Below are 20,878 nucleotides of genomic sequence, written 5' to 3' on the forward strand. Positions count from 1 at the left end.
TCCACTCCACAGCCGAGCGCCATAATCGTATTATTTATGATCGGTCGAAACATAAATCGTGCCTTACCGCCCCCCACCGCTTACCCATGCCCGGCCAGTATGTGTTTTGGGAGATGTAGCTTTGCTTTACGCCCGCACAGCATCCTTCAATTTGTTGCTACCTCGCACACGATAAGGCAAAGGGCGCGATCGCGATCATTTATTTATTTATTTGCACACATGCACACGCAACAACGAGGAAGAAAAAAAAATCCAATCTTTTATCACCTCTGCTCCCTTCGGTATTGGGGAAATGAACGAGCGCAAAAATGTGCATAATGTGACACCCCAGCATAAATATCATCACTTTAAACTGGTGTAAAACGGTAAGATTTACGACGGTTAGCGTCGCACGGTGTGGAACGTAGCCACTACAGCCACTACTAGAAGTATTCTCGAGAAATAAAATTTGCTTCAAAACATATTTACGACACTTTAAACTCTTCCTTAGCGGGCGGCGAGGGCAAGGAAGGAAAAAACGTAATCATTATAACTTTTCACCAAAAATACTTTAAACAATGTTAGCGCCACCAATCGTAAGACTTCAACGCCCGCAAGGATATCAGAATCAGGCGCAACGAAGGAATAAGCCGAGCCGGCACGGCCCGTTTAGATGTGCAATGTTTTCGAAAGCTAAACCATACCGGCATGGCGTCCGGGAAGTACAATTAACTGGCACCGAATAAATTTTACACCCCGAAAAACATGACCATTTGCTGTCGGACATTCAATTTTCCTCGGTTCCTGGACATTCGTGCGACCGGCACGAACAGGGTACGCATGCAAGGATCAACATAACTACAGGTCAGTCCAGTATGGGATGAAGAAAAAGGTGCACAAAAACAAAGTCGCCCTAGAGGTATGCTTGAAGGCATATTTAAAATGTTCTATACGAAATTCTCGTGTAGTTCATGTCGTAAAAATGCTTTTCCTAAAAAATATAAACCATATTTGTATTTTTTCCTATATTAATATATCTATTTTAAAACTACTTTGTTTTAATCCTTCTGGAAAATTAACTGTTTACGTCAGTTAGTATGCTTGGGCAATGCATGTTTATACGATAACAATCTGAATTGTTTCAATTCCTGTGTGGCCCAAGAAAAGCCAAAGGATGTCCCTGTGATCGCACACCCTTTTGCGTACCTTGGAGCAATTCTTCGCGCCCCGTAAGCCATCCAGAAAGGTGTGTTAAATATGAAACAAATGTGCGCTCGATATCACATGCCGATAGGACGGCAAATTACCTCACTACCCGTAACGGTGGCCCATGTCCGATAAACACATGTGCCACGGTTCGGATGTAAAAGATGGAGAGAGAGAAAAAGAGGTTAGAAACGCGTTTAACCACGGCTAAGTCGTACAAAGTCGCATCGACTGAGGGACCATGTCGATTATCGAAGCGGAAGCCTAGTTCGCCGGAACCGGTTCCACCAGCCAGTGCCATCGCGTCAAGCGCACAAACTACGCGCACAGAAGCATGTAACGACCATGTTTTCTATCGGTTGCACGATAAGATAAGATACTGTTCGAAGGTGTGGAACCGTTAGCTTCATTTATGCTTCTACAGAATAAAAATGGAGAAATGCCATGAGGGCGAAAAAACATAACCTTTTCCGTACCTTGCCTAGCGGCGGCTATCGGATTAATTCATCGAGAATGCAAAAGAGGTGTTGAGAGGGTTTAAACTTCTGACGCGCGGAAGGTCGATCCCACTTATCGTACATGATTTGCATAGACTATTGATGGTGACTCAAACGATCCTAGTCACTGTGGGTGGCCTCAGACCCGTTGGCCAAAAAAGGCTAAACACAAGCCTACTCCAGTCCTTCTCTTGGAATTTGATGCGCGATCTTGCTCGACTCACTTTTGTGGCGCGAAGAGATGCAACATCTCGCCAGAATGAAACGGCTTCCGGCTAGTGCACCAGAACGAAATAAATTCGATCTTGTTCGCACACTCAAGAGCGGCATAGAAGCGGTCACACGTTGTTTAGGAAAATTTATTACCATGTGTAGGAGGTGCCGTAACTGGCTCAGAGACCACAGCCTGTTTCACTTGCCCGAGAGAAGAAAACTCATTTTTCTTGCACAAACGACACGGAGGTCAGTAGTGTCAGGTTTGTACTTGACCAGCAGTTCGTTCAAAACGGCATTCCTTAATCTTCCGGTTGCTCTTGTTACGGACGTTCTTCACTAACCGATCGTCATGGGAAGTTACGTTTGAAGAGGACCGGAAAAAGAGCTGAAGGTTCCAGTTTGGGTTTCGAGTCGATTTCGTTTTTGCCCACAGTTTTGTCTCAAGTAATACAATGAGCTTGCTGGTTTTAGTCGTGGTCACTTTACACTATCAATGGCTGTTAGTTAACATGAGAACAAGATGATGAAAACTAGACAGTCGTCTTCTTCTAAGCATCGTGTGTTCTCACGATCGGAAATGTTGAGTTTAGTTCGTTTGGTCACTCTGTTGACATTTGATGACTTTTTTCTTTAATTTTTTTACAGAGATGTAGTATCATATAACAATGTCCGGAGTAATTCATATCCGTTCAAATAGACCATAAATTGCCATTCTATTTCTTCACTTTGTAGAATTACAGTCGGTTTAGTGAAAAGTGTGAAGTATTGAATGCAGTACAATAATTATTTTTGCAACTATTTATTTTATTTGTAATTCATGATTACGGCTTTTAGTCACATTGTCAACCTTAAAAGGCTGAAGTGTGTACAACTTTCACAAGCATTTTCTCTTTTTACTTTTCCTTATCCCGGCCAAACTCGGTTATTAGTTTTGCAACTATTTGTTGCAATTTAGAATCGAATATTTTTTTAGATTAAAAAAACCCGAAATATTCAATCAACATACCAATTATAATCTAATTGTGAAATATTCCTTTTAACGATTAGATCATATTCAATGAAAATAATTTAAAAATTCGATAAAATTCTCTGTTTTTCTCAATTGTTGTAACTGCCGTATAATGTTTCATGTTTATTTGTAAATTACATGTCAGTGTTTAAATTTCACAACATCTATCTTATGTTTTATAAACGGCCAATGATAACATAAAAATAATGTTTTGAATATGATCATTTTAAACGTAGCTCAAGTTGCAGATGTATAGTACCCTGCAATGCCAACTTTATTTCCTGTTGAAACATTTATCATAAAACAACTGATTCTTATCCATTTTACATCCTTGTAAAGCAAGGCACATATATTGCTGCGGAAACATTCCTAACCACGTTATCATTTTCGCTCCCGATCGAGTCGAGCCGGAAATTGGCTGATTAACACATCGGATAACATTTGATCGATCGGCGGCATATTTCTCATCTCTGTGTAATGATATACAGGCTACCAAAAAAAATCATTAAAGCTATCGCTACACCCTGCCGCCGATGAACCATTGATCGATTTGCCATCGTACTGGCTAATCTCTCGCCAGTTACGCAGTCTGCGTATGTTTCAGCCACACGATCAAACAAACGACCATTCGGACGATAACAATTTGATCAATCGCTTAACCCGGCTTAAAGCAACGCAGAGAAATGCAAGAGTCGATCAAATGGCAGGTGATTGCGTGTCCTTCGAATAACGCTTGGCACTGTCCCGTCTACTCCTAAAACGAACCTATTGCCACCTATTGCTCTTTTCGTTTCGTTTAACCGACGTCTTCGGGTGCAAATGCAACAAGGAGCCTTGTTTTATTTGCTCCGGAAGCTTTCAAATGCTTCATTTATTTATTGCTAACAGAGCACCCGGCCTGGCCTGGATAGGGTGAAATAAGACTGTGGAGTGCAAATATTTACAGCCGATCCTTTTTTTTGGCACCGATCCACTACAAAAAGCAGCGTGTAATAACTTCTGGCTTTCGGAAACTTGGTGGTAGTGAAGCAGAAGTTTTTTGAGCCTCACATTTACACACATGCTACGAAAGCAGAGGAAGAGTTCCATCCTTCGTTGCATCTTTTTGTTTCACCCTTCACAGACAAACACCTCCTGCCCGAGACGTGTAAAATGCTCTCCAAAATGGCATCGAAGCAATCGCAGCGGGATGAAAGGTCTGCGAAACTGCACCGGACTTGTGAAGAAGCTGTTGCCACCGGAAGATAAATCAAACTAAATGACTGTTTATTTATTTAATGTACTGAAAGCCATTTTTGCGGCGCACAACGGTTGCGCGGTGAGGCAGGGATAAAACTCAATGCTCAATCGACCGTTGGTCCCAAAACGGGAAACCAAAAACCCTCCTTAGACAAGGGGGCACCGTAACGATCTGGTGACCGTACCTCATGGTTCTCACTCCTTCCCAAGATGCTCTGCATTTCTTTATGTCTTTCACGCTAGCCTGTCGTTCCCCTTCGATGGCCTACCTTCCGAGGCAGTCCTTCTTCACACAGCGTCCCGACGATGACGACGACTGCGACCCCACTGCGGTAGGATATAAATTGTTTATGTGGTGTAATTTTGCGGTCCATTCATGATCGGAAATTTATCTTATGAAATCATAATCACGCCGGGTTATGTGGTATGTTTTTTTTCTTTCTTTCTTGCATTTTGCTCCCTTCTTTATTTGCACTCTTTTCTCTATCGCCCTGCAAAAGCAACGATCGTTACGTATGTTGCAAAACGGTGAAAAGGATGGCGAAAAATGTGTCACATCTTGTGTGTGAGATCGTACATGCCCGCCTTCGGGCAATCCGCTTCTATCGGTTGTGTGGCAATTTTGCGCTCGCAAAACGATGAGGCGTTACGTGCGACTGTAGGTTGGCCGTCTAAAAATAAGGGTCTTAATTAGAAACTAGATGGCAATTTGCGCAAGACGTTTGCACACGATGGTGATCATTTTCCAGCGCTCGATGCTCTTCGTCATCTTCTCAGGCGCAGCGACACACACACACTGTTAGTACGCACTCCCTTAGAGGAGAAAAAACCTTGCCGAACCGGCTTTCACTTGAGAATGGCGAAGATTCAATGACGTTTAACGATTTTTTGGATCAAATTTCCATTTTATACTTTTCCGCATGCAGTACCGGGGGAAGGCACAAAACAAGCACAGGACATCGGGTCAAAGTCGGGTCGAATGCAATCAAATGAAGGTGTTTATTTCGTGATGGCGTTTAACGCCTAACGAACGCAATCCGAGCCGTGTGGAAGCATCTTCCTTTGAAGGCTGGGCGAACTTCCATCGAAATGCTTGCACGCACACACACACACACACACACCGATCGTACGCTTCGATGAAATTAAGGAAATTAAACTAATAAAATTAACAGGAAACAACGAGTAAACCTGTCATCGAACTGATTATCGTCTCGGATGCCTATCGTTGCCGACCGGAGGAGACAACGAAAACACACTGGACACCCTGGGCAAATGAAGTGAGGCACAAAAACAACAACATCCAACACACATCCACACCATGGTCCGCCCGGTAAACTTCTCGTAAAGTGCGATGTTGTCCCGTATTCTTTCGAAGGCACAACATTTGCTCCACAGCTCAGCTTCGATCGATCCAAGCATCTTTAGCCAAGCTTTAAGCACGTAGGAAACAAGAAGTAGAAAAAAACAAAAAGGGCAAAGCGAAAGATTGGTTGAAGAGAGAAAAAACACTCAGACAGAAAACACTTTATCGCTTCTGATCATCAAAAAGGCAATCCGATGGGTGAGGAATGTGCGTACAAAACGGATCCGGCGCACCACGAGAGCGGCTGGAAGCCACGGAAGGAATGGAAAAGATGGAATTCTTTTATTATCTTGTTTTGTCACTTTCGAACGACACCGAATCGATGATAATCTTCGTGTGTTTTTTTTAATTTGTAATTTGATACATAAATTTAATTTTAATTACATGCTGATCGACGGAACAGTTGTTTCGATCGAAGCTTATCGTTTTACCGCTGCGGATTGGTTCCTACTGATTTTACTTAAACCCCGGGTAGCTACAATCATGAACGAGATGTAACGATGTTTTGAGAATAGTTCACAGAACGACGGATTTTTTTTTATTTTTTCTTCATTTCACATGCTCAATCAACGAATGATTTTATTCACAATAGTATATTATACGGTCCATTGCACTTCAACAGGAATGAGATGCAATTTTATTCCAATCTATGTACTCCAAAAGAAGCGAACGATTATCGGACTATTGCTTTCGAAAGGATAATGTCAACTAAAACTCGGCAATTCGCCATCATTACTCTATGAATTGAGCACATTATGCAGTGAATTACTACAAAACCGTTGTAAAAAATAACGTTTGCAACCAATAAATTCTAGTGCAATCTTCCGCGGAACACGAAATGAGGGATCGTGTTAATTTTGCTAGCAACGGTCGTTCGTACAGCTAATAAAATCATCTTCTGTGTGGTACCAATCATTACTGCTTTTTTCACAACACCTCACCTATGTGTCATGAGAAGGTTTTGTAATGAGACAGCGTAAGGTACAAAGCATTACGAGCAGAGGGTTAAAGCGAACCCAAAAACCAATAAACCCCAACGTGTTAAACTCATAAAAAAGCCACTTCACGAGTCTGTGCTCTAAAAATGAGCTTTCCATCTGTGAAGCAACCTCGCCGCTTTTCGAAAGCGTCTATCGAAGCCATGCCAAACCGGATGGACACATCCGCCCGGTATCCAGGGAGTGAGATAAAAATAATAAAGCAACAGCAAACATTCGAACGAATCGAAAAAAAACGGGAACGATCTATCGATGTAAATCTTCACTTTATGCTTATTGATTTATGCCGCATTCGGTTCGATGTTCTCCCATGCTAGAGCACCATATCACAACGAACATGATCGCCGTTTTGTGCTGCATACCGTGTGGTGAACTAGCGCTCGCAAAACAGCAGGCCCGGCAGCAGACACTCGTTGACAGGAGATGGTCCACTTTAAACGTTCATCCCGCACGAACACATGTGCCGCTGGCAAAACGCGATGAAGAAGGAACCGTAAATTATGATTTTATTTGAAGAAATTGAAACGAACCCCCCGTAAAAGTAAAGGAATTTCTATAGCCCTGGGTGCCCCGTTCGTGACGGAAACCCCCTCGCGATCGGTTCGGTGTGTGGTCGCCAAACACGACCCGTTTTTTTTCGGATCACTCCCCCACGGCGAGGACGATATGGACTGGGGTCTCCACCGAGGTACGCTGTCCGGTGTTGTTCGGTCTGTCTTGTGGTACGAACGGGTACCGTGGCCCGGGTACAGTATATCCGTACAAGCCAAAGGTGACCAAAGGTGCTGCGCATCCGCAAACTGCGACAATAAACCAGTTTAAAGCCCATGCATGACAGGTTCCGATGGCAGCTTCCACTGGTGTACCACGGACACCGTTGGTCTTGCCATTGACATCGTGGAAATTTATCACTTTCATCGGGTGGATTAGCGATTTTATTGCTTTATTGCAGCGACGAAAAGTTGTAAAACACATAATAGGCAAGAGGTGGCCAGCACGGCAAGGCCAAGGTTTCGCCACGTCGAAGGCGATCATAATACCGGATCAAATCGAACCTGATTATGATCCGTGATCTTCCCGTACCCGAGCAAAACAAGGGCCGCATCGTATCGATCGGTTCGTTGTTTTTCACACCTCCTAACAACCCGGATCACCGGTTGTTCTGGTTCTCGGGCGGAACACCGGTAACGAGCTTACACACCCGGGGTGTAAACATGTCGCTTGTTTTGCATCCCACCCGGATGGGGAGATTTGGGAAGCAAGCTGCAACGGGACATCGTGACATGCCGTAACCGTGTGCTATGAAGGGGGGTAACTTGCGTGGTTCAGGTTCGTCGCCGTTGCCGCTCACCCCCCAAAAACCTGATGTGCGCTCGTAAAGCAATAAAACATCGCGCATGCAAAGCCGGTTGAGAAAATTCGAACCTTGGCGTGAGAAGTGGCCAATCGAGCAGGAAGGGATTACACACGGCAAATCGAACGATCGATCGTTGACGGATATGGGTTCGGGTCGTTTGTGTGAGAAAATGCTCTTTAGCAGCAAGATTCACGTTATTCTGCTAAGCTTAAGTATGCAGCATTACTATTTGACCTTGTACCTAAGGTGATAAAACCAGTACAATGCTCTCGTTACGATGGAAGTACAAGAATCTCTTTCATGGAACGACGTAAATCACAAACCACATCTTGACTAAGGCACTGAATCAAGTGATTTCAATGCTTCAAATTACACATCAAACATTAAAAAATTTATAATAATGAACAATTCACTATCATCATTGATCATAAATGACCGCAGCATACCGTAATCCACCACAGCCAAGACACTTCATGGTCACCGCAACTTCAACAAATAAAAATGACAACTTTAAATAACCTGCGCAAGTAGTAGTACTATACGGTACCAACCTCTCTCTACCAACAGTGAACATAGTCAACGTCCTACATGCTGAGGCTATCATGCTCAACCATCTGCGTTCTCAACCCCACCGGCCAACCTCGACACGTGTCATCGGTATAAACCTTAGCGCGTACTGCGTGTAGGCCGCCTCCGAGCGCAACCGATCCTAGGCGCTGGGTGTGCTAATTGCCCACCGATTACAAACTCATTTGCCCGCAATTACTAGGCCTGCGTTGCCGCACATGCATCACACCGGGTCAGGGCGCACCGTGGTCCGTTTGCATCCAGTAGCATACAACGCCATACGCTCGCCATACCCTGCTGTGCACACACATGGCTTATTTTCAGCCATTTTTGTACTGTTGACAGATGTGTTGTGGTCGGGAGACAACGTCAAACAGGCCGCCATAGTATACCGGCCGTGATTGACACATCTGTCATAGGCAACAACCGATTGACAGCGCCCTCTGGGTCACTGCTGTGACATCGCGACAAACCGTGATATGCCTGACTGTATTGTGTCAGAGGAAGTAGCCGGAGTGATAGTAGAAGCCAATGTGTAGGTGATCTTTCACTTACCGTCCAGTTTTCGTGATGATCATCTCAGTACCAAGATCGTGAAACTTGTCCCAGAGTTCCTTCGTTTCTAGGTGACACTGTACAGGTCGCAGTTCGTCACAATTGCACGATCCTACGATCGTTGATTTGGACTAGAAAGAGGACATTAAATTGTAGTAAATAGAGAGATATTGTCGGAATTCAAATAAACGTGCAATATTTACCTGCGCGGGTTCGGGTGTGAGTCGTTCCTCGTCGGATGGGCTGCCAGTAGTACGCGCTGGTGATGTCGTTTCCTTGCGTGTTTTGGTTGCCCGGTTCTTCGATGTACCGTGGTTAGAAGTGGCTGCCACCTCCGAATCACTGCATTGCTCCACATCGACATCGATATCATCATCCGCTTCCGGGAATCGATCAACAGAGAGAGGACCTTAAGCAAACAGAAATTAACGTTCAATCGCAGCTTCAAACAATTTCGTTGTAAAACGCTACCAAGAACTTTTTTGTTATCAATAAATCAAGTCTATTCAGTTTGTTTGGGATCACAAAAAAGCTATCTACACCTTAAACTCCCACCTGCTAAACGAGTGCGCTCGTCGCATTAGCAAAGAGAGGCTAATTAAATTTGCATCTAAATTAACCGTGAAACAAACGTTTGCTCGTCCGCTCGTGTATGTACTACTTGTAACATCTATTCCCTGTTCCAATCGCTTGTTGTATCTATTCTAATGAGCCACAAGCTCGCACTGTTCCCATTCCACCGCTAACTAAATCACTCACTTTTTCAACATTTTTTTCATCCTCGTTCTGGCTTCGTCGTCGCATCTTTTAAATCTCGAACATAGGAAATGCGATAAGGTTCGAATTATGCTTCGAAACCGAACACTTGTCCAATGCAGTACCATGGCAGTAAATCATAAAGGCAAGCGAAATGATTTATGTGCTTCTCTAGGTTTCTCGCGATACTCAGGGGAACTTTGGGGAACTTTAGAAGCAAAAAAACTCAACAAACTTTGCTCTTTCAAAAATGCCTTTTTGATGTTTGCTCCATTTTGTATCAAGGGAAAATATACACAGCGGTTTGTTGTGATTTTTTTTGCAGTTCGATACACAAAATATGTAAAAAGTAGAATAAATTTGAATAACAATTTTCGTTTCTGAAGTTGCTTGAGTTACATCGGCACATAGGCGGAAACTAGAGCATGTTTTTATACAGATATTACAACAGATCTTTATTATACGGTTTACGATATTTGCGATGCTTCCCTTGTAACTTCCATTCTAAAATAAAATACCTACTTCAATTTTAAAACTCCCTTCCAATAAATGGACACTTGTATATAATTTAAGCACGATAAACGATTCATTTAAACAAAGCGCAGCTAATGAGATGTTTGAGCTACTCTTCCCTTTTTTTAGTTTCGTTACTCAACCACCACTTATATCATGTATTGGTAAGTATTCTCATTGTTCTTTACAGAGTTACGTATCAAATGTAAAGAAGGTAACCCATTTGACTTCTTTCAAAACCTCCAATTCAACAACGTCAGCTGTTAGCCAAGAAGCATCCTTTTCCCTAAATCCTGATTTTTGTTTCCCCTTTCCCAAAACCCTCAATAAATAACTTCAACATCACCAAAAAGACCTATGTGTTTGTTGTTTAACTGTATGCCCCCGTCATTTGAAGCCTTTTCGAATACCTCTCGGCAAGGATGCTTCACCATTATCGCTTCCTTAAGTGCTGGTTTTTCATTGCCTCGTTTCTCGCGGTCTAGCCAACCGCATCGACTGATCGAATAGGAAATGACCCTTTAATTATACAATTTATCAAAATTAGACACAAAATCATAAAGGACCGAGTGACACGCACGCACCGTTTAAGGCTCCATAGCCCTGATGGCTGCTGATCGATTGAGCCGAGATCCTTTCGGATGGTGCGGTAGACCGGCAGAAGGCAGCGAGCGGCAGTAACACATGGATAATGATAAAATAATAACCTCCTTGATAGATAATAACAGTGCTGCCAGCGGATCTGCCGCCTCTCTTGCACACGCTTGTGAGGTATCAATCGTATCGTGCCGAGGACAAACGTATGGGTATGTTTTGGGGGTATTTTTTTTAGTTCATACTATTTATAACGCTTTTCTTTCTCTGTAGACCACACGAGCGACAACAGATGGACATGTTCCACCACATACCAAACCGAAGGATCCCAGAAGCCGGTGAAACCGTGTGATCGAAAGGGCCAAAAAAGAAGCAGGGCTCGATGTACATCGGTACTAATGCCAAATATCGCGCAAAGCCCAAAACCGAAACGAGCTGTCATTCAATCAACACAGCCACTATGACGACCGTAGCAGTCGAGTGGCCGCGGAAGCGTTATTCCAATTTCCAATTTAGCGATTGCTCGATTTTCGCCACCATTTCACAGCATTCAGCCCTCCAGGGGTAATCCGGTCGGAACCGGTTTTGGATCGGTGATGTGACCGAAACCATAATTACCATACGATCGACTCGCGTGTACCGCAGTCACCACAGAACTCACCCGTTTCCTCGCACCTTTAAAAATGGTCTCCCTCACTGCCACCGTACCGTACGGATCTGGCCAGCAAAAACGTGTAATAGAAAATTATTAGACAACTCGACAGGTTCGGTGCTGCTGTTTGGCTGGTTTGGCGGTTGCAATTAATCGACCAGCGTCGAGCTGACAACAACTCGATGTGTTTATGTTGATTTTGCTACCTTCTCCCCAGTTATCATTCCGCCCGCTGGCCATAGCCGTTGTTTTTGGTTTTATAAAATACGATTTAAATAAAGCGTAAATGTGTGAGGGAAATTTGAGGCTTCTGAACCAAAAACCTCAATCCAATAATGTACGTTTGATTACCTAATTGGATGTTTGCTGATGATTAATTTAATGTACGAAGCGAAACCTCAGCTGTGTATCTTCACACCACTATTAAAGAAAACAAATAGTTTAATGGTGTTTTTTTATTCATTCTTGTCATAATTAAATTTTTGAAATAAAAACAAAATCTTTTTTTGATTTTTTTGATATTAAAAAGGTTATTAGAATATAAAAAATAATACTGTGTAGTGTAGGAATTGGATATATTTTTTTTTCGAAAGGTCAAAATTAATTACAAACATTTTTTCACATGTTTGTTACAAACAAAAAAGAATAACGAAAAATCAATGCGTGCTGCGCCTCTCTCTGTTTCTCTCTATTTCTTTCCATGTTCCTTTGCCATGTTCAATCGTGAATCCTATTTCGGATGCGCACATTATCGCTCTTTCACTATGAACTTACGCTCTTGCACTAGGTACGCTATAGTACAAGCACTATCAACCCTAATTACTGTCTGACGCACTAATGAAGGCGATAATCTATTTTAAATTAATTTATGCATTTGTTGCACCGAACCATCAGCACGCACGAAACCAGATGCTTGGCTGCATCTACGCGCCCGTACACATGCAACCACATACACAACGAGCGCCATTTTTGCGTGTCTACCGCCTTGCATCTAAATTATCCTGCCTGCCTGCCAGCTTCATCGGTCCATCACCACGAACCGGTGCATCGATGTGGAGCATGTGAGAGCTTCTTATCTGTACCCAATGAAAGGTTGTTGTCTTAGCTAATGGAAACCACCCATCCCATGCTCCTGGCCTCATTCTTTCTACCACCACCGAGAAAGCTTTTCGTAAGCCAAATATCAAAATACCCTAAACAGACGAGTCGGCAGTAAGTAGCTGGCGCACGGACAAACACGATCGGTTATTAATCTCTGCGACACATTTCCCGACCCCGAAGATCACCGACAAACGGCAAAGACGATGACGACGACGACGACGAATGGCGCAACGGCAGGCGCACATTTTATCCCACGCGTGACATCAACGCGTCATCGCAGAATTCAATCCACGCGGCAAACGCAATTTCCCTTCGGACGACAAAACGCGAACGCATATGCTCTTCCAAACAGCCAAATCGTCACGGATGGTGGCCGGAAATTTATGACAACTAACGGATTAACTCCGGGCTTCTGTCGTAAATTATCAACGGCAAAACACAAGGGGCTGTCTCAAGCACACAAACACCAATCAAATGAAGTTTTCGGTGAGAAGCGAAACGATGAAAACTGGCACTGGCTTCCTTGAGCGACTACTGCCCAAAATACGGCTGTACGACCATCGTCGACTAAATGACGATCGGCGTTTAGAAGAACTTGTGGCGGATTGACTCACGTTTCACATTTCTGCTGCGAACGCACGCATCTCCAACATCGCGCTTAGTGGAGTTAAACGGTTTTTTTTTTTGGAAGAACGATGAAAAACTCATCCCCTAAAAACCAGCGCCGCGACATCGATCGCATCTGGTGATGAATAGTTGATAGATATTTTTCTGCATAATTTGCCAAACATAAACGCAAAGAAGCTCGGCAAATATATTCGTTCGCCCACGTACATCGTTTGAGGGGCTTTTTTCCCTTTCTTTCATTCTTTCGCTCTCGCTTATTCGTTTCGTAAAAGGGTAGCTTTTATGTGCCTCAGCACAGGCGAAATCCGTCATCAATCGAAACGGATGGTTTATTACGTTCGGTGTGGGCAGAAGCTTGTTAACAGAGAATACAATTTTATTATTCCACCGATGTTGAGGTGGGTTCGTTCGGGACTGCTGGTCAGTAGTTGGGGTATTTATTTATTTAAAACGTAAAGAACAAAGTTGTTTTAATGTGCTTCGAACAACTTTGTATCTGTATGGGTAGGGAATTGAATAAAATAAATTTGAATTTGTTTGTGTTTGAAATATTTCATTCGAAACATACCAAAAGTATTTTTTTATTAAAAAACTTTTAAAGTTTCATTGTGGTGTTTTAATAACTTTAAAAAATATTTTTTGTACTTTAATTGAATAATTTGTTCAAATTATTTTGCTTATTTTGCTACATATTCTAAATATACAATAAGCATTCTAACCGGAATGCTTTCTACGGTCACAACCATTCACAAAACAGCCCCGTCAACTAAAAGTGGTCTTTCGGCGGAACCGCAGACCTTCACCAACAGAGGCCTCATCGTTTGAACCGAACGGTGATGATGGTGATGAGAAACATGAGCAGCTCATTTTCACCCAGTTGCTGCTGTCGCCATTAAGCAGCCAGCCGCCAAGCTGACCGTAAATCATGATCTCATTCAATCGCAAAAACCCTAGTACATCCACATTCACCTAGTTAACCGCTACAGATCACATCCCGCTTTATGACACTTTATGGTGTGAGCTGAAGATTTCTACCGGTCCAATCTGTTTTTGTTCCGGTGCGAATGGTTTCACCAACAAACAAAAAAAAAACGGTAGCAGTCAACGTTTGTCCGTTTGCTCTCAACCAGTGATGGCTTCACTTCCTTCTGCTAAGAAAGGGCTAGAGATAAAATATATTACCCTGCTTGATAGGAAACCACAAACAACACACGTTCACAAAATGCTTTAATGCCATTGCTTTCCATTGCCCGTGTACTTGTGTTCACATTTATTCCACGCTGCCTAAAAATTCCCATCTTCATGAAGTTCAGCTTGAAATTATACCGACGCTCCCATCGTTGCCGTAGACAGTGTTGTAATTCATTTTTTTATTTATACATTCATTATCGTTTCCCTGCCAGGAGGAAGCTTTCTTAAGCTTCTTCCATCTTAGAATCATAATTCATCTATGTGACTAAAAGTGGGATTTGTTTTTTTTTTATAAATTGTCATATTCTAATTTAAACGATAACGTTTCTCACGCCCTTTAAAGAGTGAAACATTTCTACTCACGATGAAAAGTTAGTAAACTGTTAACAATTATTTATTTTGGTGGTTTTTCATACCTTCTTGTATAATAATGTTTGCCGACAATTTTCTAAACACATGATCGTCAAACAGTTAAACTGATGGCATACGATATAATTATACGTATCCAGTGCTTGTCGCAACAAAACACCGTACAAATCGTGACAATGTGCTATCTCGTGCTAGTGATCAGCGTAATACTGATGCGATAGATGTATCGATTGCTACTACAAAACTCCTGTGCTTAGTGGCAAACATATCATTAGACAGAAATTGTTGCTTCCCATCAAGATTTTTTCCTCTCGATAAAAACACATTAGGATGAGCATTATTTTGTACCGATTAGCAGCGCGGTTGTGTGAGTGAGAATAAAATGAGCTAGCGCTGTAATGCCTGAAATCGCGAGGAAAAATAAATAGGGATACAGTGTCATTTGTTTAAAATAAAAGGTATTCTGTTTGTTCTTAACTTTTGTAATCATTTGAACATAAGAAAAAAAAATGTTATAGTTTTTTACTATTTAGAAACAAGAATAAAATAAAATAAATAAGAAGATAATATATAAATAAATAATAGAAAGAAATAAAAAACGATAATATTTTTTGTATCTCATTTTAAAGCAACAAACATTACATATTTCCTCGTTTTTCGGAATTCGCTTTTTCTGCATTTTGGTGTCGAGTTTGGTGATGGCTGTTAAGAATTGAATTTCAACGTACAATGTATCTCATGCATTAGTTTAATGATTGTGAGATGACTAGCGCTAAACAAACAAACTTTTCACGGTTGGTGATTGCGTGATGGAGCAACAATTCAGTTTTCTTTAAATATATGTATTCATGGTTGATATAAGTTTTTTTTAGATTAATTTATTCAATGTTTACTCAGTCAAAATTATTGTCCGTTGATTTTTGTGTTGCGATAACAAAAAGTAAAAATGTTTCAGTTTAAAACTTATCTCAAATGTGGCATTTTAATATTCATGTTTTAACAATGGAAAAAAAATATTCAGATTCCAGCTTATCACCTTATTTCGTTTAGTTTAACCAATTACACGTTAGGTAATAAATAATTTGAATACATCTAATATAAAGTACAAACTTCAAAAATAGAATCAAAATTAAAACTATTTACTGGTGGCCATAGATGCAACATTGAGCATTAAGAGTAAATTTCTCACATGATTAAATGCATGATATAATCCTTTTTTCTTATTTTAACCAGCTTCTTAATAAGAGTTGGCATTACAAGAAGCATGATAGATATTTCAAATTATCAAAAGGCCAAAGACCTAATTATTTCTCACTTTTGTGTTGAACCTAATTTCATCCGTTATTCAACTGCTACATGATAAAACCATAAGTACACTTTTTTAACAGCAAATCCGACTCAACATAGCGCCATAATCAACGTACAGCACGATTGTTTGTTCACAGCTTATCCTTACAGTGAACTATTGTTCACAAAGTGTTTCATCGCCAGTCGATTGTAACTTGCATGAAAACATTCAATCAATGTATGTTTGCAGTAAGTGTTAAACCAATCAGCAGTAACCTTGCTGAATTGGAAAAGCGAAAGAGAAACGTTTACTAGCAAGTTTACTACCAACTCTACTTAAATGCGTCTATTTGAAGCCGAAGAAAATGATTTAAATTACACGCAACATTTTTGCTCAGTTTTTAACTCACTTTAAAAATGAGTTTTAAAAATATGATGTTTTGTTCTCTAATCTAGAATCCACTGTTTAAACATATTGAAACTATTGCAATTCTACTCACTGCTGCTTCGCTCCGATGGTTCCCGGCTCGAACTATTTCCACCACGAGCCATAATGGCGGCGATTGAAAAATCTGTCCCACTGCTTCCCGTTTTCGATGCAACCAGTGCTGCAGCTGCAGCTGCCGCTGCAACCGTGGCCGCTCCTGCACCGCCACAGTGTGTTTGCGTTCCTAATAACATGTTTTTTTTGTTTGGCTGTTGTTTTGTTACTCGTTTTCGACACAATTCTTCACTATTCACTCGCACCACTCTACACGTCGGCAGTGAACCTATTTTTTTTTTTATTTATTTCAAAACAACCTAAAGCTCACACTCGATGCGATGTTTTCCACTCCCTATTTTGCCACCGAAAGAGATGCTGTGCATTCAATGTAGAACAATCGCCCGTCGATGAAAACAAACCAGCACAAGCACCAGCACAGTGCAAATAATTTCAACACATCCGCGAGCCATTTCCCGGGGTTTTTTGGGTTAAAATTAATGGAGCTTTTCGAGAGGGAACACTATCGAACGATAATCTGTCAAAGCTGATTTCATTTATTTATTTTGCGTTTATTTGCAACACCCTTGCGGTACACTTGTTCGCCCGGAAGATAGCAGAACCTCCTGGTGCTGATTTCTCTACGCCTAACATTTCACATTTTCCGTACAGCAACAAAAAAACACACACCCTTGAGCGTACGCAACGACAACGACGACGAAAAATAACACGCGCCTTTTCGCGTATTCGCGCTATGGAAGGTTTGCGTACGTGCGCTTACGTGCGCCGGTAGCAAGCAAACTGCAAGGGAGAATGCATATCATGGCCGCCATTCGGGTCGCAAACGCGCGTTGCTCTTTCGCCACCAAGAGAAGTAAAACTAAAATAAGAAAAAAAAACAACAACATCATACAAACAATTTCTAGTGGGATTTGTTTTTTCGCCTCTGCCGAAGCTCACCAGAAAATGTTGCTTCATCGCAGATGTGCATATCAATGGTGATGGTGGTGGTGGTGTTCCATTCGAAGCTACCCCATCTAAAGGGGAGCACATCAAAGTTGCGTAGGAAGAAAGCCGTCTTCACGCACACATTTGCATGAGCAGACTAAACGCGAAGGAAATACAATGTTTTCTTGATTTTCTTTCCTTACTCCATCAAAGCATGCATGTTTTTCATAAATTTGAACAAAAACATTTACCAACTCATAGCTCCACCTACTTTTATAAACCGTCCGCTCACTTGCATTCTCACGATGAGTTCGGTTCTCGTTGGAATGAGATCAATCTCATCTCACCACTCATACGCTCACTTCCTATGGAGGTGAGTTCCTTTGGTGAGTTTGACACTCCGAAAGAATCAAACTTTTTTGTGTTATTTTTGGTTCTTCATCAAATTTGACTACTTAAGGATTCATTGCGTACACATGTATTGAAGAATTATTTGATACAAATATTAAATAAAAATTAAATTATTATAAACGTCCATTTTTTCATTCTAGATTTTGGCTTCCTATTATTTATGTATATAACTTTTCATTATTGCCCATTTTATTTTACTAATATTTTTTAATAAGATTGATAGACATGTATTGTCCTAAACATTTAGAAGAACCTATGGCATATTTTACCTTCGTGACTACTGTTTAGCCCCTCTCTCTCCCTCTCTTTCCCGTATTACCCAATATCAGATCGTCTTTTATTAAAATAGTGTCACTTTTTGTTATTTTTCATACCATTCCTAATGTTGCGAAGGTTATGAAACACATTTTTCAGCACCATTTCCGAACGACTCAACGTCTGCAACCATTCTTCGTCTAACACCCCATTATTTCGACGAAACGTTTGTCGGCTGTGCGGGAATTTGGGAACCATTTTTAATGTGTCTTCGCGTCTCGTAAAATTAACATTCACATTTCGCGGGCATTACCACGGCAGAAGACAATCAGCCAGCTCGGTATGGGTTGCGGCCATTCATGCGCTGAAGGATTCTGTAAACTGGTGTGTCGTTCATTTACTGCCGGTACGTGCACAAAATTCCATACCGAAGCGCCTCGATCGACATTTTACACTTTTTAACGACCCGCTAGCTGAGGTGAACTGTCGCTTGGTGCTAGATGGTGCGAAGAAGTGGAGCAACAAAAAAAACCAGAACACAAAGATACCTCTTAGACGAAGGACAACACCGTGTAGAGGTGGGAATATTAATGATCACATTTTTGCGAAAATGAAAACACAGACACACACACGTACTGAAAAAATAACATGGCGTCAGTCGGTTGTCACTTTTGCTGAAACTCATTTCGAGGTGCGAAGATGAGGAGGCATTTAACAAGCGTCCTTTAACAGTGTTTGGCTTTCAGAAAGCTGATTTCTTCATTCGTTAAGTATTTCTCCAGCAGCACGGCAGGCAGCTGACACAGCATCAGCACCGAGCGACAACAGGTCCAACAGGCAAGTGGCGAAAGAAGTAGAACATTATTACGCGTGGAACTACGGCGCCGCAACGATGGAGCGTGGCCCGTGGAACGGCAGAGGCCATTGGCAAATAAACACCAAAGTGAACAAGCTTTCTGGATAAAATCGAGCCACATCAAGCGAAACGATGTGATGGCGCAACGGTGCGAAACATTTCGATTGGCGCTCCGCTGGCAGACTCAGTTTTTGGGGAAGCTTTCGAACACGTTACTCCGAGAGTAGAGTCACCGAAAATGCCATATCCTTCCCTTGCTTGCTATATTTATAATCCAATAGAAAAGATAGAAATACTTTTTTCAAGGATTTTTAATACGACTTTTATACAAAATGAGAACAGAACGAAATCTCTTGTTTATGATATTTTCATCCATTAAATGCGAAGAAGAAGAAACGGTTAATTATGATTCCTGTTTATTATAAACTTTTATCCTTCGGCTTTTGAAGTTTCAGAACCGATTGTAAGAGGTGTAAGCTGAAAGCGAAATAAAGAAGTAAAAAAACGCTAAAGAAGACCCTAAACTAACGCAAGAAGACCCTAAAACTAACTAACATGCAAGTATGTAATGTAACATGCAATTATTAAAACATCAAAACAAAACAACAAAACAAGTAAAATACAAAAAAAGTAAAACAGTAAAAAGTAAACGTATTGTTTATGAGAGGTAAACTGCCCAAAGAAATCTACAAATAAAAACAATGTTGAATAAACGAATACAATCAGTTTATTATTCTATAACTAAATAAATAAATCGACAATACATGAATATATAAAGAAAAACATCTATAAATCAAACATTTATTGAATAAATTAATACCATGAATAGGTATATGTATGATGTTAAAATGGTTAAAAAAATATCATAGCTTATTTATTTAAACTTTAACATTTTTTCAACTGGAGTCTTGCAATCAAAAAAATCATTAATAATAGATAGTTGGTCATTTTACATAAGGATATACAGTTCAACGAGACCAGAGATAAGATTGTTTTCTTATGCCTTAAATTTCAGAAACTAAACCCATCTATACTGCAGATGCTATATAATTATTGCAACTCAAGTTTAAAAAATCCAACAAAGCACCAAACACAAAATTGCACCTTTGATTTTCCTCCTAAACGTTCAACAAAATCTAAGCACGGTGGAATCAAAGTTCCTCGCTTCATGTACAACCGTCCCAATGAGGTCCATTAATATCTGTCAACGAGTGGAGTCTCGTTAGACCTCTACACCCAACCACCAGTCAACCGCAGTTAACCGAAGGAGTGACAACTTACCAAGCCCATTTTCATCAAATTAACAATCCCATCCCCAGTGGCCGGCCCGCTTCCGCCCAACAACAGATGCCGGTGAGTGCGTCACCAACAATGAAACGTAAAAAAAACAGTAAGAGAACACTACAGACAAAAATATCACGCAGTCCTGTGTGACGCATCGAGAGCTTGCACATTGAACGCGCCTAAGATGTGTTGTTTTGTGGACATAATAAGATACCAACTGTTTGCCTGGAACATTGATCTCCTCCAGCCCAACAGCATGCGGTTTGCGTTTTGCTTTGTAAATGTCTTTGACACAGAGAGAAAAGCGGAAAGAATAGCACCGTGTGTGACTTGTACACACAACATGACCCGTGAGTCCCAATTTTCCCTCACCGTGCCAATGCATAAGCCTACCAGAAAACAATCCCCGAAAAGGTGTGATCTCCTTCTGCGGCCACCGCTCCTACTGATGCTGTCTGCCCGGCCCGTTCTGTCGCCTTTTGTTGCCACCGATCTGTAGGGTCGGACGGGGTGCTTTTATTTACACTTCAGACCATAAACCACTCACCGGAAAGATTTACGACCACT

At 41.4% G+C, this 20,878-nt stretch overlaps 1 protein-coding gene across 2 annotated transcripts in view; it reads right to left on the reverse strand.

Moving 5' to 3' along the window:
* LOC125765580 (T-box protein H15-like) overlaps positions 1–17,862 on the reverse strand; it is a 45,406-nt gene extending 27,544 nt beyond the window's left edge. The window contains exons 1-3 of one of the 2 annotated variants that reach the window (XM_049430884.1): positions 16,577–17,862; positions 9,190–9,395; positions 8,987–9,117 (exon numbers count right to left, since the gene is read on the reverse strand). In XM_049430884.1, coding sequence (XP_049286841.1) covers positions 8,987–9,117; positions 9,190–9,395; positions 16,577–16,757 — 518 coding nt within the window. In that variant the 5' untranslated portion in view covers positions 16,758–17,862. The remainder of the gene's footprint in view (positions 1–8,986; positions 9,118–9,189; positions 9,396–16,576) is intronic. The other variant, XM_049430885.1, reaches the window with a different exon arrangement.
* Between the last annotated feature and the right edge of the window lie 3,016 nt (positions 17,863–20,878).

This window comes from Anopheles funestus, chromosome 2RL (genome assembly GCF_943734845.2).
Source record: "Anopheles funestus chromosome 2RL, idAnoFuneDA-416_04, whole genome shotgun sequence".
Classification (NCBI taxonomy): Eukaryota; Metazoa; Arthropoda; class Insecta; order Diptera; family Culicidae; genus Anopheles; species Anopheles funestus.